Consider the following 16,816-nt stretch of genomic DNA (forward strand, 5'->3'; position numbering starts at 1 on the left):
CATGTGTGCCAATATCCTGCATGAGGCATATAAAATGATATGCTATTTATTAAATTGTACATTTCAAATTTTTTAAACTTTAAAAATTTTTTCAAATGTCACGGTTTGGATTATTTTACAAGTTGGTTGATTCATGCCTCTCATAAAACAAACAAACAAACAGCCGATGAAACTTAAATTTCATAGTTAACAACTGGACTTTCACTTTAAAATAGTATGCACAGTATTTATAGTGTGAAGTTAAGAACAAAAATTAAGAGTGTGTTCTGCTTTGGTGTCTTCTGGCTGTGTCCTGATGCACTATTGAACCTCAGACTACGTGTTTTTACTTAAGGCATAGTTCATCTGAATTCATTTATGTCATCATGAAATTTGCTTAAAAATCAGTCACAGTTACCGAAGAAATCCGGGAGACAATGCCAGTCTACCAGCCAGTGCTAAAAATCCCTCCACAATGCCAAGGGGAACTTCCTCTGAGTTTCTAAGAAGCTGTTTCAAGATCTCCTGAAGCATGTGACAGAACATCACCCTCAGATGGGGATCCTCACCTTCTGTGATTACTTCGGCCTCCTTCTAATCCCTTTAGCATCCTGTTGAGATGACGTTTATAAACAGAAGTTGGGAAATGGATCAACAACAAAACTGTCAAATATCTAAGTCAACAGTTTAAATCCTTCAGTCCACTTCCACCTTCTGAATCTGCAGATTCCTCTATGGTACCTTCCAAAAGGAGTTTCACACACATGCTAGTTTCTACACTGTTATGGCCAGAGTGTGTCTTAAAAATTTTTTTTTTCACTGTTGTCAGAAATTTCAGGCAAGTAAAATGAGTTTGCTAGCTAAATAATGATGAAAAACAACTTCTTCCCATTAATAAATAATTGTTACATGTTCTTGGACTTAACTCTTTGTGTCCAAGTAAATATTAGAGAATGTAGATTTCCTTCTAACTTTTCCTCTCTTGTAAAAATCTAACAAACCAAAATATTTTACACACATCTATTACAAATTTCTATTTTTAACATTTTTTATCATTTCTAAAAGTTTGGGTCATCTGAATTATATTTGTATAATATCTTTATAGTATGCATTTCATAGAGACTCATTAAAAGAACTCATTTCTGAAATATAAATAAAATATATTTGTATTCTTAGAACTGGGTGTTAATGGCAACATAAATTCAAGAGAAAATTAAATTTAGAAAGTTGTGATTATTTCACCTAAGCTGAAGTTGACTTGTACATGACATGAAAATAGCTTTAAAATATAAAGGGGGGAAAGTTTAACACTTTTGTAATAATCAAATATATGTCAATAATTACAAAGTAATCTCATCTATTCATTAAGTCAGACAATGAAGGATTTTTACTTGAAAACACTGGTAAGAAGCACTTTAAGTTTGTATGAAAAGAATTAAACCTTCTTTTCCTTGGTTTTTCACTAGGTCAGCCTGGAATTCCTCCACTTAGCTTTTTAGTGAGTTTTCAGAGCACAGGAATTCCTCTTTTCTTATTTCTTTAAAATAAAATCGCCATTCAGACTCTTAATTACTCAGACCATTAATTACCAGAGCATCATTGCTAAGGAACACTCCATGCCCGAAAAAGCTGGCTTCTGCAAACATGTTTTCAACTAATGCTGTTAATAGTTTGAATCCACAAAACTTTGTCAGCTACTCTCCAAATTCCGAACACAGCTCTGCTCTGTAAACAGGCACAGGTTGGTTTAGGAGTCTAGAAGTCGAGGAGATCACCACTGTATTGTCCCCGTTCGGTTGGCTGAATAAGACACATAAACTCAATGCTCTAATAAACCCTGGGCGAGGGAGGGCCTGGGCTGGCTGCAGGTCAGTTCTCCAAATCAGTTCTGTTCATACGTCCTTCCTTTAAGCGGCTTCTTTGCTGTTTTCAGGATAAGATGACAAGGTAGACAGAAAATTTCAGAAGGGAATGTAGTTAGCTTACCAAAAACTCAGGCAATCCTTCTGGAGAGAAAAAATTTCATGGTGATGCTATCTTGAAACATGCATTCATCCAAAAGTAATTTAACTTCCTTAATTAACTTTTAGAATAAAGGTAACTTTTATTTCCACAGTTCTAGATGTTTTTAGAGTTGTGCTTTAGAACTGGGGTACTCAAAGGAAACTGTAATGGAATTCATTCTCGTGTGGCAAACTCCCTCCTGGCAGCTCAGTAAATTGCTAGGAAGCTTCGTACAGTGGAATCCATTTCTAAAGGGAGTTTTGATCGTGTCTCTGCCCAATTAGGAACTTAAAAGGAAATTCGATTAGATGCAATTGGTAACGGTTTATCTTTCTGGGGGTGTTAATTTATTTGTCCACTGGACCCAAGCTCCGGGACATTTAACTGGTTGGTTTGCAGTCTCTCCTCCTAAAATAACTAGGTGGGTGGAAGAGAGAGACTTTCCCCCCAGGTTTTTCTTTTCTCCTGCGGCCCCTTCCCGAGGGTGGGAATCAAAGCCCGACTTTTGTGAAGTGTTGCGTCCTGGTGTTTTGAATGGCTGGAGGAGGGTGCGGCTGATGCGCTTCGTTTTCCACTTGGGCGTAGACGCGGGAGGGGAGCTCAGCAGGTTGAGAGGCACCACCTCGGGTGAGCGCGGCGGGTCCGAGCTGCGGGAGAGGCTGACACGCCTCCGCCGGGCCCGGTTTAGACTGCGGGATGTTTGTTTCCCCCTCGCTTTGCGCTTGGGGGAGGGTAGGGCATCCCTGCCTGGACCCCAGGCTGGCGCTCACTGGCCCAGTTCCCTGTGTCCCTGTAACTCCTGTGCAGACAATAATTGCCCTTACTTAGCTCTGGCCGGGTTTTGGAAAACTGTTTCGAGTATGAGAGATTGAGAAACGTGAGCCGAAAGCAGCCTGAGGCCACTGGAGTGAAATTATCTTCCTTTTCTTCGTTCAAAATGTGGGGAATCGCTGCTCCTACGGTCCTTGTCGTTATTGTCTCCCGAATTTGTGGGAAAGTCAGAGTTCTTCTAGTTCCGTGGCCAAAGCGAAATAAAAACGTGGAAGTGATGGGTATACGGGACAGCAGGTGGTTGCTGGGAGGTGAGCGCGGACCGGAGCCGGCATCCTCCTCCTGGGAGGCGCGCGCCCGAGCTCGCCTCCCGCCGCTCTGCGCGCAGCGCTGCGGTCACCTGCGGAGCTTGGAGCCCGGGCTGCGCAGCCCGGAGCGCGCTCCCGGGCAGGTGCTCCGCCTGCAGACGCCCCAACAGGAGGAAGCCCGAGTAGAGCCTCTCTGCCCAGGGGCTGACAGGGAGACCTGAGCAAAAGGGGGAAGGGTGGCCTGCGGGGGCCGCGCCGACGGGCAGCGATCTGCCCCGCGCACGGCGGCCGCGTGGGCACCTAGGGTCCTGCACATCCTGAGACCTGACCCAGGCCTGCGCGGGGTGCGGTGGAGCGGCCCTAGTTGGGGTGTACCGCGTTGGGGAGCGAGACTGGAACCCGCACGCCCACTTCCCCGCATTCAGGGGGCGCGCTTTGGTTCTTCAGATGACAGCTCCCTCTTTTGCCACCGGAGGAAAGGTAGATAAGCGGCGGCTGATCTCCGAAACCCCTGGGCGGTAGGACTCGGGTAGGAAGGAGAGAGATGTTCTGGTTCACCTGTGCGCCTGGATGGCCCGAGGCTCCAAAAGCGCGCAGAGCTCAGCGCCTCTAGGATTAGAGGCTCGGTAAAACTGGATTAAGGCGTGCCTTTATTTTTTTATTTTAATTTTCGTTCAAATAGATACATCATAGTTAATGAAAGAAACTCTCCGATCGCCCAGGCGGGCTCACCATTTACAAATCGAATTGGGGACATGGAGCCGTTACCCATTTATAATTCGGACAAAACAAAAAATTCCACCCTAAAACAATTTGCTTAAAATAGTCACGTTTTAGAGATAAATAGATCTATAAGTGTGCGTTTGTTCGCAGTTTTATAGCCTGAGAATCGATGTCAGCCTTTCTGTTGCGCTTAAACTCAGGGATAACTAGCGTTCTCTTGCACTGGTAATCCTCGCTGCCTCTGGCCTGGGTCTGGGCTCTCAATGCTCCCAAGCTCTGCCCTCCCTCTGCCCCCCCAAGTCTGGCCCACCATGAGTTCCGAAACAGCCTCTGCCACCTGACCAGCCATAGGGGAGCCGTTCTCAAGTCATCCCAGACCTCGTGGGACGGAGGGCTCCCGGTCACAGCGCTCCCCAGGGAGCGGGGCAGGGATGCCTGGCCCGGACGGAGAGCGTCCAGCGTCTCCGGTAGCAGGCGGGAGCCAGGGATATTCTGCGGGCAGGAAAGACAATGGGGGGGGGGGGGCGCCTCACAGTTGCGCACACCCTCCACCTCTCTAAAATGAGCAGAATCGCAGCACCGGGGGCTGAAGAGGCAGCGAAAGGCCTCTCTGACCTTCCTGCAGGCACTAGGATGGCTCCTCCCGCAGCTGGCGAGTCCTTGTCTCAAAGTTACCGAACCTTCCAGGACGCGCCGAGGAGCCGCGGGCCGCCGGGGGCTGGGGCCCGCCTGGGGGACTCCTCGAAAGCAGCTCGCCCCCGGAGCAGCCGGAGGCCGGGCGTGAGCGGCGCGAACCCAGCGGGTTAGGGTGCAGCCCCTCAAAGAGAAAGGGGCGGGACCGGGCCGGGCGGGGAGAAGGGACCCGCCCCGAGAGTGGAGTTGAGGTGTGCGCGCGGGCGCTGGGTGCGCCGGTGGGAAGGCGCGAGGCAGTGGGGCGGAGCAGCTGTTGCAGGCGCCGGTCCCTGCGCTGCCCGCGGAGGAGCCCCGCACTCCTCAGACACCCCGCCTGCGAGGCCCGGGCTCTCCCGGAGGCCCTGGGGTCGCGCCGCCCCGCCCAGCACCGCGCGCAGGTGCCTGGAGCAGAGGGTCCGCCCCCGCGACCCCGGCTGCACGCGCGCACTCAGCTCTGCGGGGTGGGGCGGGGCTCTCCCGCAGGGCTCTTCCCCACCAGGCACCCACTTTCTCTCGCTTTTCAAATGTAAGAACCCTCGTTTCCCCTCCCCGCTTCTCTCGGCCCCGGTCTCTCCACCTTTAACCTGGGGAATCCCTGCACCGCAAGGCGAGAAGCCCGGGGCTCAGTCCCCAGGCTGCGCAGCTCGGCGACCCTGGCGGCCGGGGAGCCCCGACAAACACACCCTCAAATCCCCGGGTCCTGGTCCTTCGCTCTCCATAGGCCCCCGTTCCCCTCCCCCCTCCCCTCCCCTCCCCCCTCCCCTCCCCTCCCGTCCCCGCCCTGCCCTCCCCTCCGCGGCCTGGGGTGGCGTCAGCACGCCAGCCGGGCGTGGGGTTTAAATGCCCACTAGCGGGAGCCGGGGCGCTTCTGTGCGGAGCGCGGTCGCGGCCGGAGCTGCGGGGCCGGGAGGGGAGCGTTCGGGCGCGATCCCGAGGCACCGAGCGCGCGGCCCCTCGCCCCGCCGCCCATGACCCGGGAGCCGGGGTCCGAGCGCGGCCCCTGCAGCAGCCCCGCGCCCCGCCGGCCGCGAGTTGACGAGCGGACTCTGAGCCGTCTCCGCTGCGGGGAGCCATGAGCTGTCTGGATGTTATGTACCAAGTCTACGGTCCTCACCAGCCTTACTTCGCAGCCGCCTACACCCCCTACCACCAGGTACGTGCCCCCCGCGGGCCGGGACCTCGGGGAGCGTGGCGCGCCCGCGCCTCTGCCCGCGCCGCCTGCACCGAGGTCCGCGGCGCCTCCGCTCGGGCCCGGGCGCGCGACCAGCGGCGGGCACCGCCCGATGCCCGGGCTGCCCGCGCTGCGCCCGCCGCCGAGCTAACCGGTTCGCCCTCGGCAGGCGCTCAGCCCCGGGCGCGCCCGCGTTTCTGCGGGGAATGCTCGGAGGAGGGTCGCGCCTGCGGGGAGACGGCGCCAAGCCCGCTCGTGGGAAACCAAACTCCGGCCCCAGCCAGAGCAAAGGCCTGTCTCCGTCTTTCTGTTGGAGATGCGAAGACCCGCGTTCTCATCCCTGCAAACTTAGCTAAGGCATATATATTTTTTTCCGTTTTATTTCTTAAGACTGTCAGACCAATTAATTTCAGAACCAGAGAATTTGTTACAAAGAGAACCACAGGAAACACGTTGGTTTCATAATCTTTGTTTTGCAAAGTTTGGGGGAGTATTATTGGGGTACAGCTGGGCAGAGGCAAGCTTCATAGATAACACTTTACCTTTCAGGAGGTGAAGGACTGATAGGGCTGCCCTGCCCTCAACAAACCCACTTTTAATAAGACCACCGGGCCTCGGCTCTGCAAACTCAAGTTTCCTTTAATTATTCCTATTTCTCTTTTCTCTGGGCTGTGTCTGGTGAACAGTTCTTTCTGTTTCCACGGCTGATGTAGTGAAAACTGAGGACACTAGTCCAGGAAAAGACCAAGATCACATCCGGGGCCACAGGAGGCCGGACCAGGTTGGAAAGTGAGGGCCTAGACTCCTGCTTTGGGGGAACTGAAATGCACCCCAACCTCAGCATCCAGGCTTTCTCCAATTTTGCTTGCAAATTCAAAATGTTTATTCCGCTTTTGCCTCCCCCCCCCCCCCTTTTCACTTCCCAGACAGGAGTTTGTTGAGTCTCAATGTTAATTTTAGGAATCACCAGTGTCCCTCATGGTAAGCCAAGGGGGAATGTGGTAGGAGTAGTGATATTGCTAAGTAATGCTTTGACTTCAGTGTCCCAGCCTACTTCCTTCCTAGGCTGGAACTATTGCAAAGAGGAGAGGGGGGCTGGTTTTCTGTTTGTTCATTTCTCCTCGCTGGCCCTGGACCAATCTATCGCATTAAGATCTCTGTGCATTTTTGGTATGGTCAGGCCATCCCTGCCTGCACAATGCTTTAACATTACATTCAGTCCATTGCTCATTTCTAAGAAAATGTTTTCATCAGTTGTACTTCGTTTTTTAAAATCACTATCAGATAGTCACTATTTACGGCCAAGATCTTCTGCTGCTCCTTTTTTATTACTTGTTTCCTCAGTGTGCCCAGAGATGGCAAGGGTGGACGTTCTCATAGCCATTGGTTTTCCTTTACTCAAAAGAAGTTCTCTTTAAAAACTGAGACAGACTTTTAAGTGGAAAGTGTGTGGGCAACCAAACAAATATCCACTCGCACGCATTACAACGACCCACGTCAGGGTGTCATTCACCTTTTTACCCCCGCACGATTCTTTCCTAAGTGGAACTATTTCAAACCTTCGGCGGCAGCGCTTAGTTTACAGCCCGGTTGTGTGGAGTGGATTTTCATATTCCGTCATGAGGATGCTTAATCCTGCCTCTTGGGCCTCTGCCCTGGATTCTCGGGCAGGGAACAGTCAGACCCTAACTGGACTGGCTGCCCTTTACTCTTGGAGGCTGGTTTTTAAAAAATACAAGGGTAAGCAAAAGTAGGCTTACAATGGTGAGTACGGGAAACAGAGTTTATTTTTGCATTACTAGTTATGTATTATCGCAGTATTTATTTGTTTTATGTAAACCTTCTTTTGCCCACCCCCGTACATCTGCTCCAGCCTGGCTCCGCCGTCAGACTCCATTCATGACCTGGTTACCTAGGTGTCTTCCACAACCTTCACCTTGACACCTTCGGAGCTCTGCCTGTGGCCCGGCAGCGATTCCGATGCCGGGTGACAGGGAAATCGGGAAGGGCAGTCTGCCCCCTTGTAAACCCACCCCTGTTCAGGGGACACCTCAGGGATCAGGTGAGGAAGTGGAGTCTGAACCTATTTGCCATCTCTTTCGAAATTGACTGCTCTGTTCTTTCTCTCTCTGAGCAGAAGCTAGCTTATTACTCCAAGATGCAGGAAGCCCAAGAGTGCAACGCCAGCCCCAGCGACAGCAGTGGCAGCTCCTCTTTTTCCAGCCAAACCCCGGCCAGTATAAAGGAGGAAGAAGGCAGCCCGGAGAAGGAGCGCCCACCAGAGGCCGAGTACATCAACTCCCGCTGCGTGCTCTTCACGTATTTCCAGGGGGACATCAGCTCCGTGGTGGACGAGCACTTCAGCAGGGCCCTGAGCCAGCCTAGCAGCTACACCCCAAGCTGTACAAGCAGCAAAGCGCCGAGGGGCTCTGGGCCCTGGCGGGGTGAGTATCGGGCTCCACTGGCGAGGGCCAAATGGAGAGCCCCCTCAGCCTGGGGTCCGCCTAGGGGGGCTCAGGGGGATGCAGCTGAAAGAACACTAGGTGCCAGAGAAGAAGTGAGGAGGGGCATCTGGGAATGGGTAAGGAAATCGAGGAAGGAATAGGTACAGGCCTAAGCTCTCTCCTCCAAGAGGCAGAGGCGAGCAGAGCGGTGACCTAGATAAAAACACACCAGCCTTGGAATTGGGAGGACTGGTTTGGTGTGTTGGTTCCACCACTTCCTAGCAATATGACCTTGGGCAAGTCTCCTAACCTCTGTGAGGTCACTCTATTTACTGGCCTCTAAAATTAGAGTAATACTCTTCCTCTTAACTATCCCTGGAGATGGCCCTAAGACAAACAGAAAAATGTATGTAAATGCACTGTGGGAATTGAGGGTTCCCATACTCTCCAAGGCCAGGAAGAGGGGGGAGAACCTTCACATACTACAACTTACAGGGCCCCTACCCAGTTTCTGAAAATTTGTCCAGAAGAAATGGTCCTAAGCCCCACTGCAAGCAAAACCCACTGAAGAAAGTCTCTTAAAACCTGTCTGTGCCTTTTGTCAGGTTTCAATTACTTGGGAAATCTTGAAGCAGAAAACATTTTTCAATAAGCAAGTAAAGTAACAAAAAAATAAGAATTTAGGTACAGCCAGAATATCTCTAAGGGTGTTCCCCAAAACACACCCTTCTTGATTGCTCTACCCTTCCCAGAAAGCACTGCTTTATCTGGTTTGGGGCAGTGATTTCTTGGACAGGTCAGCTAAATTTCCCTTCTGTTCTGAAACCTGAGCCCCTTTTATTACCAAGACAAGGGTAGGGTTAACTATTTGTAAACTTTCTCACTAAGCTTAGTTTTTAATGTGTACCAAGCTGAGAAATCAGGACTTTGTTGTTAAAAGAAAACAAATATTGCATTTTGGGGGAAATGACCACCCTTACCCTCCCTTTTTTTTCCTTGAGTCTGACAGTTTGTAAAAGCCTTGCCTAGACAAGCTCCAAAAGCATCAGTTTTAAATAAAGAACATTCTTTTTATTATTCAGGTACTTAAATATTTTAATAGGAAGATGTTCATTACTTTGAACGTATTTTTAAAGTATTTTAAATTATCTAGTATGTGTACAGATGCTTTCCCCAGAGGTGCTCAATAAAGGCCTCTTGAATTAAATGTCTTTCTTTCCCTCCCTCCTCACTAAAGCCAACACATTTTATCTAAATGCCATTCTCTTAAAATGCTTCCAGACTCTCCGGGTCAACAGTGATACTGAAAGTAATAATAATAATAACAACAATAATAATGATATAAGTGTGGCATCCACACTTTGATGCAGAAAGTTTGTTAATCAAAACGTAAAAGAACTTTCCTTCCTGCCCCTTTGTGCAAATAATACAGCTGCCCTGAGTGTGTCTAGTTCACTGTTTTGCTCGAGTTCTTGGAAAAAAAATATTTGGAAGAAGGTTTCTAGAAAGGAGGCTAATAATAGCAAGACTTTGAAATATGTCGATGGACTTCTAGTCTCTCAGAGACACATTTTCAAGAGCGAGGGAGGCTGAAACGCGAGAGGGGGTAGTGAGATGGCAGGGCGGCCGACCAAGAGCGGGGCGACGGAGCTTCAGCGGGAGGCCGGCCGCCCCCGAGGCCGCTCACGCGCAGCTGGGCGAAGCGCCCTGAACCCCGAAGCTGGGGCCTGGGGAGGAGGTCTCTCCGCCCTTTCTCTCCCAGCCGGCCCACGGGTTTGCGCACCGCACACGTCTGCAAAATCCGAGGGAACGGACCTGCACCCATAGGGCCCCCCACTTTGCAGCGCCCGTAGCTTGAGTTCTCAGGCTACGGCCCCCTTAGGAAGAAAGGCACCGCCCCGAGGCTAGGCTGCGACTCTCGGGCCGAGGGCGGGCCCCGCAGGTGACGAGCCCCTCTTTTCCTTTCCCGCGCCCCGCCGGCCGACCTGAAGACGGCTCCTTCCCGATGAGCCAGCGCAGCTTCCCCGCCTCCTTCTGGAACAGCGCGTACCAGGCGCCCGTGCCCACGCCGCTGGGCAGCCCGCTGGCCGCCGCGCACTCGGAGCTGCCCTTCGCCGCCGCCGACCCCTACTCGCCGGCCGCTCTGCACAGCCACCTGCACCAGGGCGCCGCGGACCCCTGGCCCCACGCGCACCCGCACCCCGCGCACCCGCACGCGCACCAGGCGCACGCGCACCCGCACCACCCCTACGCGCTGGGCGGCGCGCTGGGCGCCCAGGCGCCCGCCTACCCGCGGCCCGCCGCCGTGCACGAGGTCTACGCGCCGCACTTCGACCCGCGCTACGGGCCGCTGCTGATGCCCGCGGCCTCCGGGCGCCCCGCGCGCCTCGCGCTCGCCCCGGGCCCCGCGCCGGGCAGCCCCCCCTGCGAGCTCTCGGCCAAGGGCGAGCCGGGCGGCGCCGCGTGGGCCGCGCCCGGGGGACCCTTCGCGGGCCCCGCGGGGGACGTGGCCCAGGGCCTGGGCCTCAGCGTGGACTCAGGTAAGCCCGAGAGTGGCCTGGCCGAGCTGGGCCCCCCGCCCCGCCCCGGGCGAGCCCTGCACCCCCTGTAGGTCCCCGTGGAGCCCCCGCGGCGCAGTGTCTGAGAGTCTGCGGGGCGGGGTCGTGTTTCAGGGGGCAGAGGACCCGGGGTCCTCAGTGGGGCAGAATGAGAAACTAGGACCCTGCCCTGCCCTAGCTGGGAAATATTACGGAGGATTTTAAAAATACGCAGTTTGTTGGAAAGGTTCTAGTTCCACGCTGTTCGGCTCTGTAGCCACTAGCCACATGTGTCTATTGAGCACTAAAAAAATGTGGCTAGGCCGAACTGGGATGTGCTTGAAGTGCATCATACACAAATTTCAAAACTTTGTACAAAAAAAAGTAAAAAGTAAAATTTATCTCACTAATATTTTTATATTGAGTGCATGTTGAATTATTTTTATCACATTGCATATTGACTATATTAGGTTAAGTAAAATATATCATTAAGACTAAGTCTCACCTGTTTCTTTTTACTGTTTTTCAATGTGGCTGCTAGAAAATTTGGAATTATGCCAGTGGCTCCCATGTGTTTTATTGGACAGTCTGATCTAAAGTACCTGCCGGGTGTAGTTTAAAATCCTCTGCCGCCTGCGGGGAGGGGGAGGTGTCTTGCCACCTAGTGACAGTTATAAGAAACATTACTCTTAATATCAACTTAATTGCCAAATTAGATCTCTTAGGAACATAAAACTTAACAAGAATATGACTTAAACAATAATAATAAGTCTCTGCTTGAAGAGTTGAATTTGAAAGGTACATTGAAACAAGGGTTTACTTTTTTGCTTTCTTTAGTTTTAGGCAGATGAAAAAAATAGTTATAAATACAACCATTGCCTTGTAGCTTTGCCCAGCCTCCTTCCCTCAGGAGGAGATTTGGCATTTCTGTTGGCTTTGCTTTTACATTCATTCGTGCCCTTTAGATAAGTTCTGTGACTTCCACAATAAAACAGCAGTGTTTGTCTTTCTCTTTCTCTTTCCTTAAATATCTTGTGCCTTCCCTCCCCACCCCGTTCTCTCCCCTCCCTCTCTCTCTTCTCCCTCTGTCTCCCTTTTATTTTCTCTCTGCTTTCAGGTTTGCAGCCTCAGGACAAAAGCAAGGATCTGTACTGGTTTTAGGCAGCCCACCTTCCTCCCTGTAGGTCTCTGCCTAGCGCACTTGGTGACACCCAGAGCTGGATCGAGTGGGTTTGTAACAGCTTCTGATCTTGGTTTGCAGCTCGTCGCTACTCCCTCTGTGGTGCGTCCCTCCTGAGCTGACCCGCTGACCAGGGCTCCCCCTTCCCTTTCCCTCCTGACCGGCCAGAAGGCTCAGCATCTGTGCCACTCACGTCAAGGATGAAGACACGGGGAAAGGCAGAGACTGCGAACCCCTCCCTGTGTCGGGAAAACCAAAACACACATCTCAGACATTTCATCTGAAAAGAATTCTTTCTGCCAAAAGAGCAGATCCAAAGACTCTGAATTACGTTAAAGACTTTTGGGCAAATCACTGGAAATATCTGTGGTGAGATCACTTAGGTGATAGAAGTTTTCTTGGAAGGAGGGAAAGAAAAAAAGGACTTTTCGGTGTGAATATTTTTTATGCTGATGTGAATTATTTCATTGAGTAGTGTGATCATAGCACTACTGATATCGGTATCTTCAGACTTCACGTGTATTTGTATTTGCGTTGAAGACTGCGGCAGAGAATGACAAAGCAGCCGATGATTCTTCCTCACCTCGCAGCCTCCAGCTCCCTTCCCGCCCACTCCCTCCCCGCAGCCCCGACTCCAGGCACAAAGACACACTTTCTTCCCTTCGGGTTGTGAACGCGGAAGCCTCAGCCTGAATGTGAGTGGCAAGTGGATCGTCTGGAGCCACCTGCCCAAGTCTTACTGAAATGCAGCTGTTGTAGGACAACTGTTTAAAACTCCAGAAATACATCGACCAAGGTGGCACTTCCCAGTGTCTGGCAGAACAATGGCAATCGCACTGGATATGTTTTATATGTGTGTGTGTGTGTACATCATATTTTTTACGAGGAACATTTTACGATGAAAGAAGAAACCCTTCTCTGCCTTCTCTCCCACAAATTTTGTCCCTCGCTCTTTCCTCCCTTGGATGAAAAAAAAAAAAAAAAAAGCATCAGGAGACCCCAGCTGTCTCCACGAAGAAGTAGGAGTCACCACCAGGGGAAGGGTTGCTCCATGGAGTCTCCAGTACCTCGGATATTTTTCTCAGTCTCTGTGGTCATGACGTGGTCACTTTAGTGTTGGGACAGAGGAAGGGGCCTGTGTGTGGGCAAAGCTGAAGGAAGCGAGGAAGAAGAAATAAACATTAAAGGTGTCTGTTTACTACCAGGCCGCTGTGTTGTTTCATAGAGAGAAAATAAATGTCTTAGATTTTCTCTAGTAGAATAAAATAATTTATAGTATATGATCTGCTGTCAAAAAGTAACATTACTCTGTTTTTATTGTGTGTGTGTGTATATATATATACACATACACATATATATATATATATGACTTTTTGTTTTTCCAAAGTGTTTGCTCTTCTGTCAAACCCTTTAACCCCTCTGCTCTGACATCAAGCCTGGAGATGGGAAGTCATGGGTCTCCCTTCTGTTTTACAAACCAGAAGATCAACCATGGCCTGCAGCAGCCCAGGGCTTACCTCTTTGTATTCATGAAGTCAGAAATAGAGATGGCACAGGAAGCACTACCCTGCACACCGTTCAGTCAGATACACATTTATTCTTTTCCAGAAAAGAATTATTGCTACTTCTTAAATTCTAGACTCTTAAGCCAGCAGAGACATTGGTTAAAAAGTGTCTTTGAAATATTGTTCATTTTTATATTTGAATAAGCTAAGCTAAGAAACCAAAGCTACCACTAGACAATGTGTGTGTGTGTGTGGATACAGATATATATATATTCCCATATATATGGAAAGAAATGGTTTTCTCATGACACCAAAATTATTTGTGTATCTCTTGAAAGAGATATTTTGTGTTATGCCCAAGTTTCCCTTGTAGATTGTTAACACATAAAAATATCAGTTCAAATCTTGGCCTTCATTGTAACATGAGAGGCAAATATAATGTATCGTGAATAATAATCTCAGGAGCTGGGGACAGTTAAGGGAACTTACTCAGAGCATGGCCTAACAAAGTTACCCACTCCCTCTCCCTATCGTGTTGGGAAGCTCTGACATAGATTACAGTCATTACAACAGCCTATTAGGGGTTTTGCTCAGATGGAAGGTACTATATGATTATACTGCATAAGATGTGATAACAATAGTAATAACTCATGTTCATTGTTTTTCATATACCAGGCACTACTCTGAGGGCTTTATATACAGGTCAACTCATTAAGGCCTCACAATAATTCTGGGTGATTTTTATTATTATGATCCCCTTTTTACGGACAAGAAAACTGAGGCTCACAGAGGAGAAATAATTTGCCCAGTCACAGAGCTTGTCAGTGGCAGAGCCAGGATGCCAACCCAGGCAGCCCGGGTGCCGGGGCTGCACCATTACCCACCGTGCTGACTGCTTGTCCACTTCTGATTTGTCTTTGGCTTCTCAACTGTGGGCTTCATTTCTTCTCCCCAGTAGATGACTAAGGAAGGGAAGAGGCAGGGCAGCAAAGCCTGACGAACCATAGACCCTACAGAATCCCAGGCCTCAAGGGAACTACCATCGGACATTGTCCAGACCCCCCGTCAGATGTAGAGCAGTCGGTCAGATGCAGATTTCCATCCCTGTCCAAGAGGATATTTTAATGCTTCTCTCCACTGACTTCAGTATTGAATTAGCCTTCACTGCTCTGAGGTTCTCCACACCCAACCTAACCAAGTCATGTAAGAGTTAGCCTGAAGTTTGGACATTGAAGTAATAGCTAAAATTAACTTTGGACTTCTCTGTGGATTTTTTTAATCCATGTTCCGTTGGCATGGATCGCTGCAATATGCAAGCATGAGTAAAATGCGTTAAGTTCCAGCTCGCTTTTTAGAAGTTGTCACTGAGTACACAGTGGAGCAGAAAGCACAGCAGTGCATTTTCCACCAGACATCTTCTCCAAAGTCCCCACTGAAAGAGGCTCTTTTCCTGTGCTGCACCAGCAGTAGCGCTCACAGATCTCTGATCAGAACCCACAGGGAGCACTTTCCCAGCCACAGGAGTCTGATTCCTGAGACCTCTCTCTTGAGCTGCATCTGACCTGACTATCAGGTTGCTGGTGAGGACTCATTCACTGGAACTGGCCTTTGGGGCAGTCCTGAACAGACCGTCCGGGCTGCTGAGCGGGGCTCCGGTGACCAGGCACGTAGGACACATGGAGAAGAGCATTTCCCTCCGTGTTATATGTTCCTAAAGTAGGAATGCAAGATGACCCCAAACTGTAATGATTCCGTGTAATAAGAGCATCAAAGAGAACTTTGGGGAATTAACCCTCACTGACATTCTTTAGGCCCGCCGCGTCATGCAGAATACGGATTCCCCTGCCTGTCTTGCTAATATTCGTGAAACCATGGATGTAGAGAAGGCCCTGGCGGTTAAAAAATGACATTCAAGGAAAGGAGACGTAAGAGGATGGCATGAAAAAAGGCAAACATGATGCGTTTACCTATTTTATACCTGGTTGGGGGCCTGAGAGAAAGACTGGACTCTCCTGATTGTCCCCACTGGGATCTTCTGTGCCCTCTTCATGCAGTTTTTCCTTTGCTCTTGGCCTCACCAGTGAGGGAGAGGTGATGAAAGGGGGAGAGACAGCTCTCCGCCACCAAGTAATCCTTTTGCCGATTGCCCTCTGGCTGAGAATTCAGTCACCCAACTACTGGGAACTCTATCTGTTCTGCTCCTTTAGTTTAAAAGGAGTTGCTATCCTGTCCCGTTTCCCCTTTGAAGTTCTATTTCAATGGATGGCAAATTCGAGCAATGACTGAAGAATCCTTTGGGCCTGGGTGGAGGGAGAGCAGGAGTGGTGGGTACTGGGACTCAGACTCCCCGACTGGAAGCAGGTCTGGCCACTCTTTATGGGGAAGTACTCCATCTCCTCTGCCCTTTGCCTCAGAGGGAAACAACTCTAAAGGTAACCTTAACCTCCAGTATTCTTAGAGTCACAAACCCTGCCTCTGTGTGGGCACCTATACGCCTTCTAGCAAAATGAACAAGGAGCTCTTTACTGGTTACTTTGGAGACTGAGGACATTAAAAAGAAAACCGACAAACTGCTTTCCATATAAATGGCATTTCCATAGAATGCATTTTAAATGTAATTTGTTAGGTGTCAAAGCATGGAAGAAAAAATGGAAAGATATTTGAAAAGACTTTTAAAATAAAACTGTAAAACAGTATTCCTATATAAAACTGCCTGAAGTCTGTTGATAATTTGCACGGAAATAATTCACATTTTGATTGTACTTGTCAAAGGCTTTGCTCTATATATTCCATTCTTCCTTGACAGTATTTTAGGATTATTATTATTATTCCTTATTTATTACATATTCCTAAAATCTGGAGAAAAGGAATAACGTCGTAAAAGCAGCATGGTTATTACAGATGCTGTTTGTACTGAATGGAAGTTTTGATATTTACACAAGCAACAAGGTTAAGCAAATGCAAATTTCACATGTTCTCCACACCAGCTCTCTTTCATCTCCCAGGAATAAGTGAAATGGAACTGTAATGATGCAAGCACAGTATCTGCACAATAAAATCTACTTACCTACAAACACCACACACACACACACACACACACACACACACATGCGCGCGCGCGCGCACGCACACTGGTGCGGGCCTAAAGAGAAATCAGAGAACCGTGCCCTCAGACAGGCTCAGACACAAATGATTATTCTCACTTGACAGACCAACTGTACCGCTCTTTCCTTGTATTTCACTCCAGCCCCAGAGGCTGGATCAGGAAAGAGACACTTGATAGCTGCTGTTTCCGTGGTTGAAATATTTGTGAAGTTAGCGCATAATCTGAAAGCAGAAGCTAATAAATTATAGGGTGCTAATTGGAACTGGAGTGGGGCTGTCAATCATGTTATCCTGAACACAGAGAGACCCTCATAGCCTAAAAAGGCAAGGCAGCCTCAGGAACACTCCCAGTTGTTTCCAGCCTTGACCTCCACTCCGGCAGAAACATCACGTCCCCGCAAGGCGGCCACTGGCAGA

The 16,816-nt window shown here is 49.7% G+C and overlaps 1 protein-coding gene across 2 annotated transcripts; it reads left to right on the plus strand.

Annotated features, from left to right (window-relative positions):
• Positions 1–5,453: 5,453 nt before the first annotated feature.
• VGLL2 (vestigial like family member 2) lies at positions 5,454–13,072 on the plus strand. Of its 2 annotated transcripts, none has more exons than XM_087817579.1 (4): positions 5,454–5,610; positions 7,766–8,072; positions 10,064–10,612; positions 11,727–13,072. In XM_087817579.1, exons 1-4 carry the CDS (start codon positions 5,530–5,532, stop codon positions 11,768–11,770), a joined length of 981 nt encoding a protein of 326 aa, XP_087673705.1. In that variant the 5' UTR covers positions 5,454–5,529; the 3' UTR covers positions 11,771–13,072. The 2 variants fall into 2 exon arrangements, with proteins under 2 accessions (XP_087673705.1, XP_087673704.1); XM_087817578.1 differs by having other exon boundaries at positions 11,871–13,072.
• The last annotated feature ends 3,744 nt before the right edge of the window (positions 13,073–16,816 follow it).

Source organism: Miniopterus natalensis, chromosome 5 (assembly GCF_054644295.1).
Source record: "Miniopterus natalensis isolate mMinNat1 chromosome 5, mMinNat1.hap1, whole genome shotgun sequence".
In the NCBI taxonomy this organism is placed as follows: Eukaryota; Metazoa; Chordata; class Mammalia; order Chiroptera; family Miniopteridae; genus Miniopterus; species Miniopterus natalensis.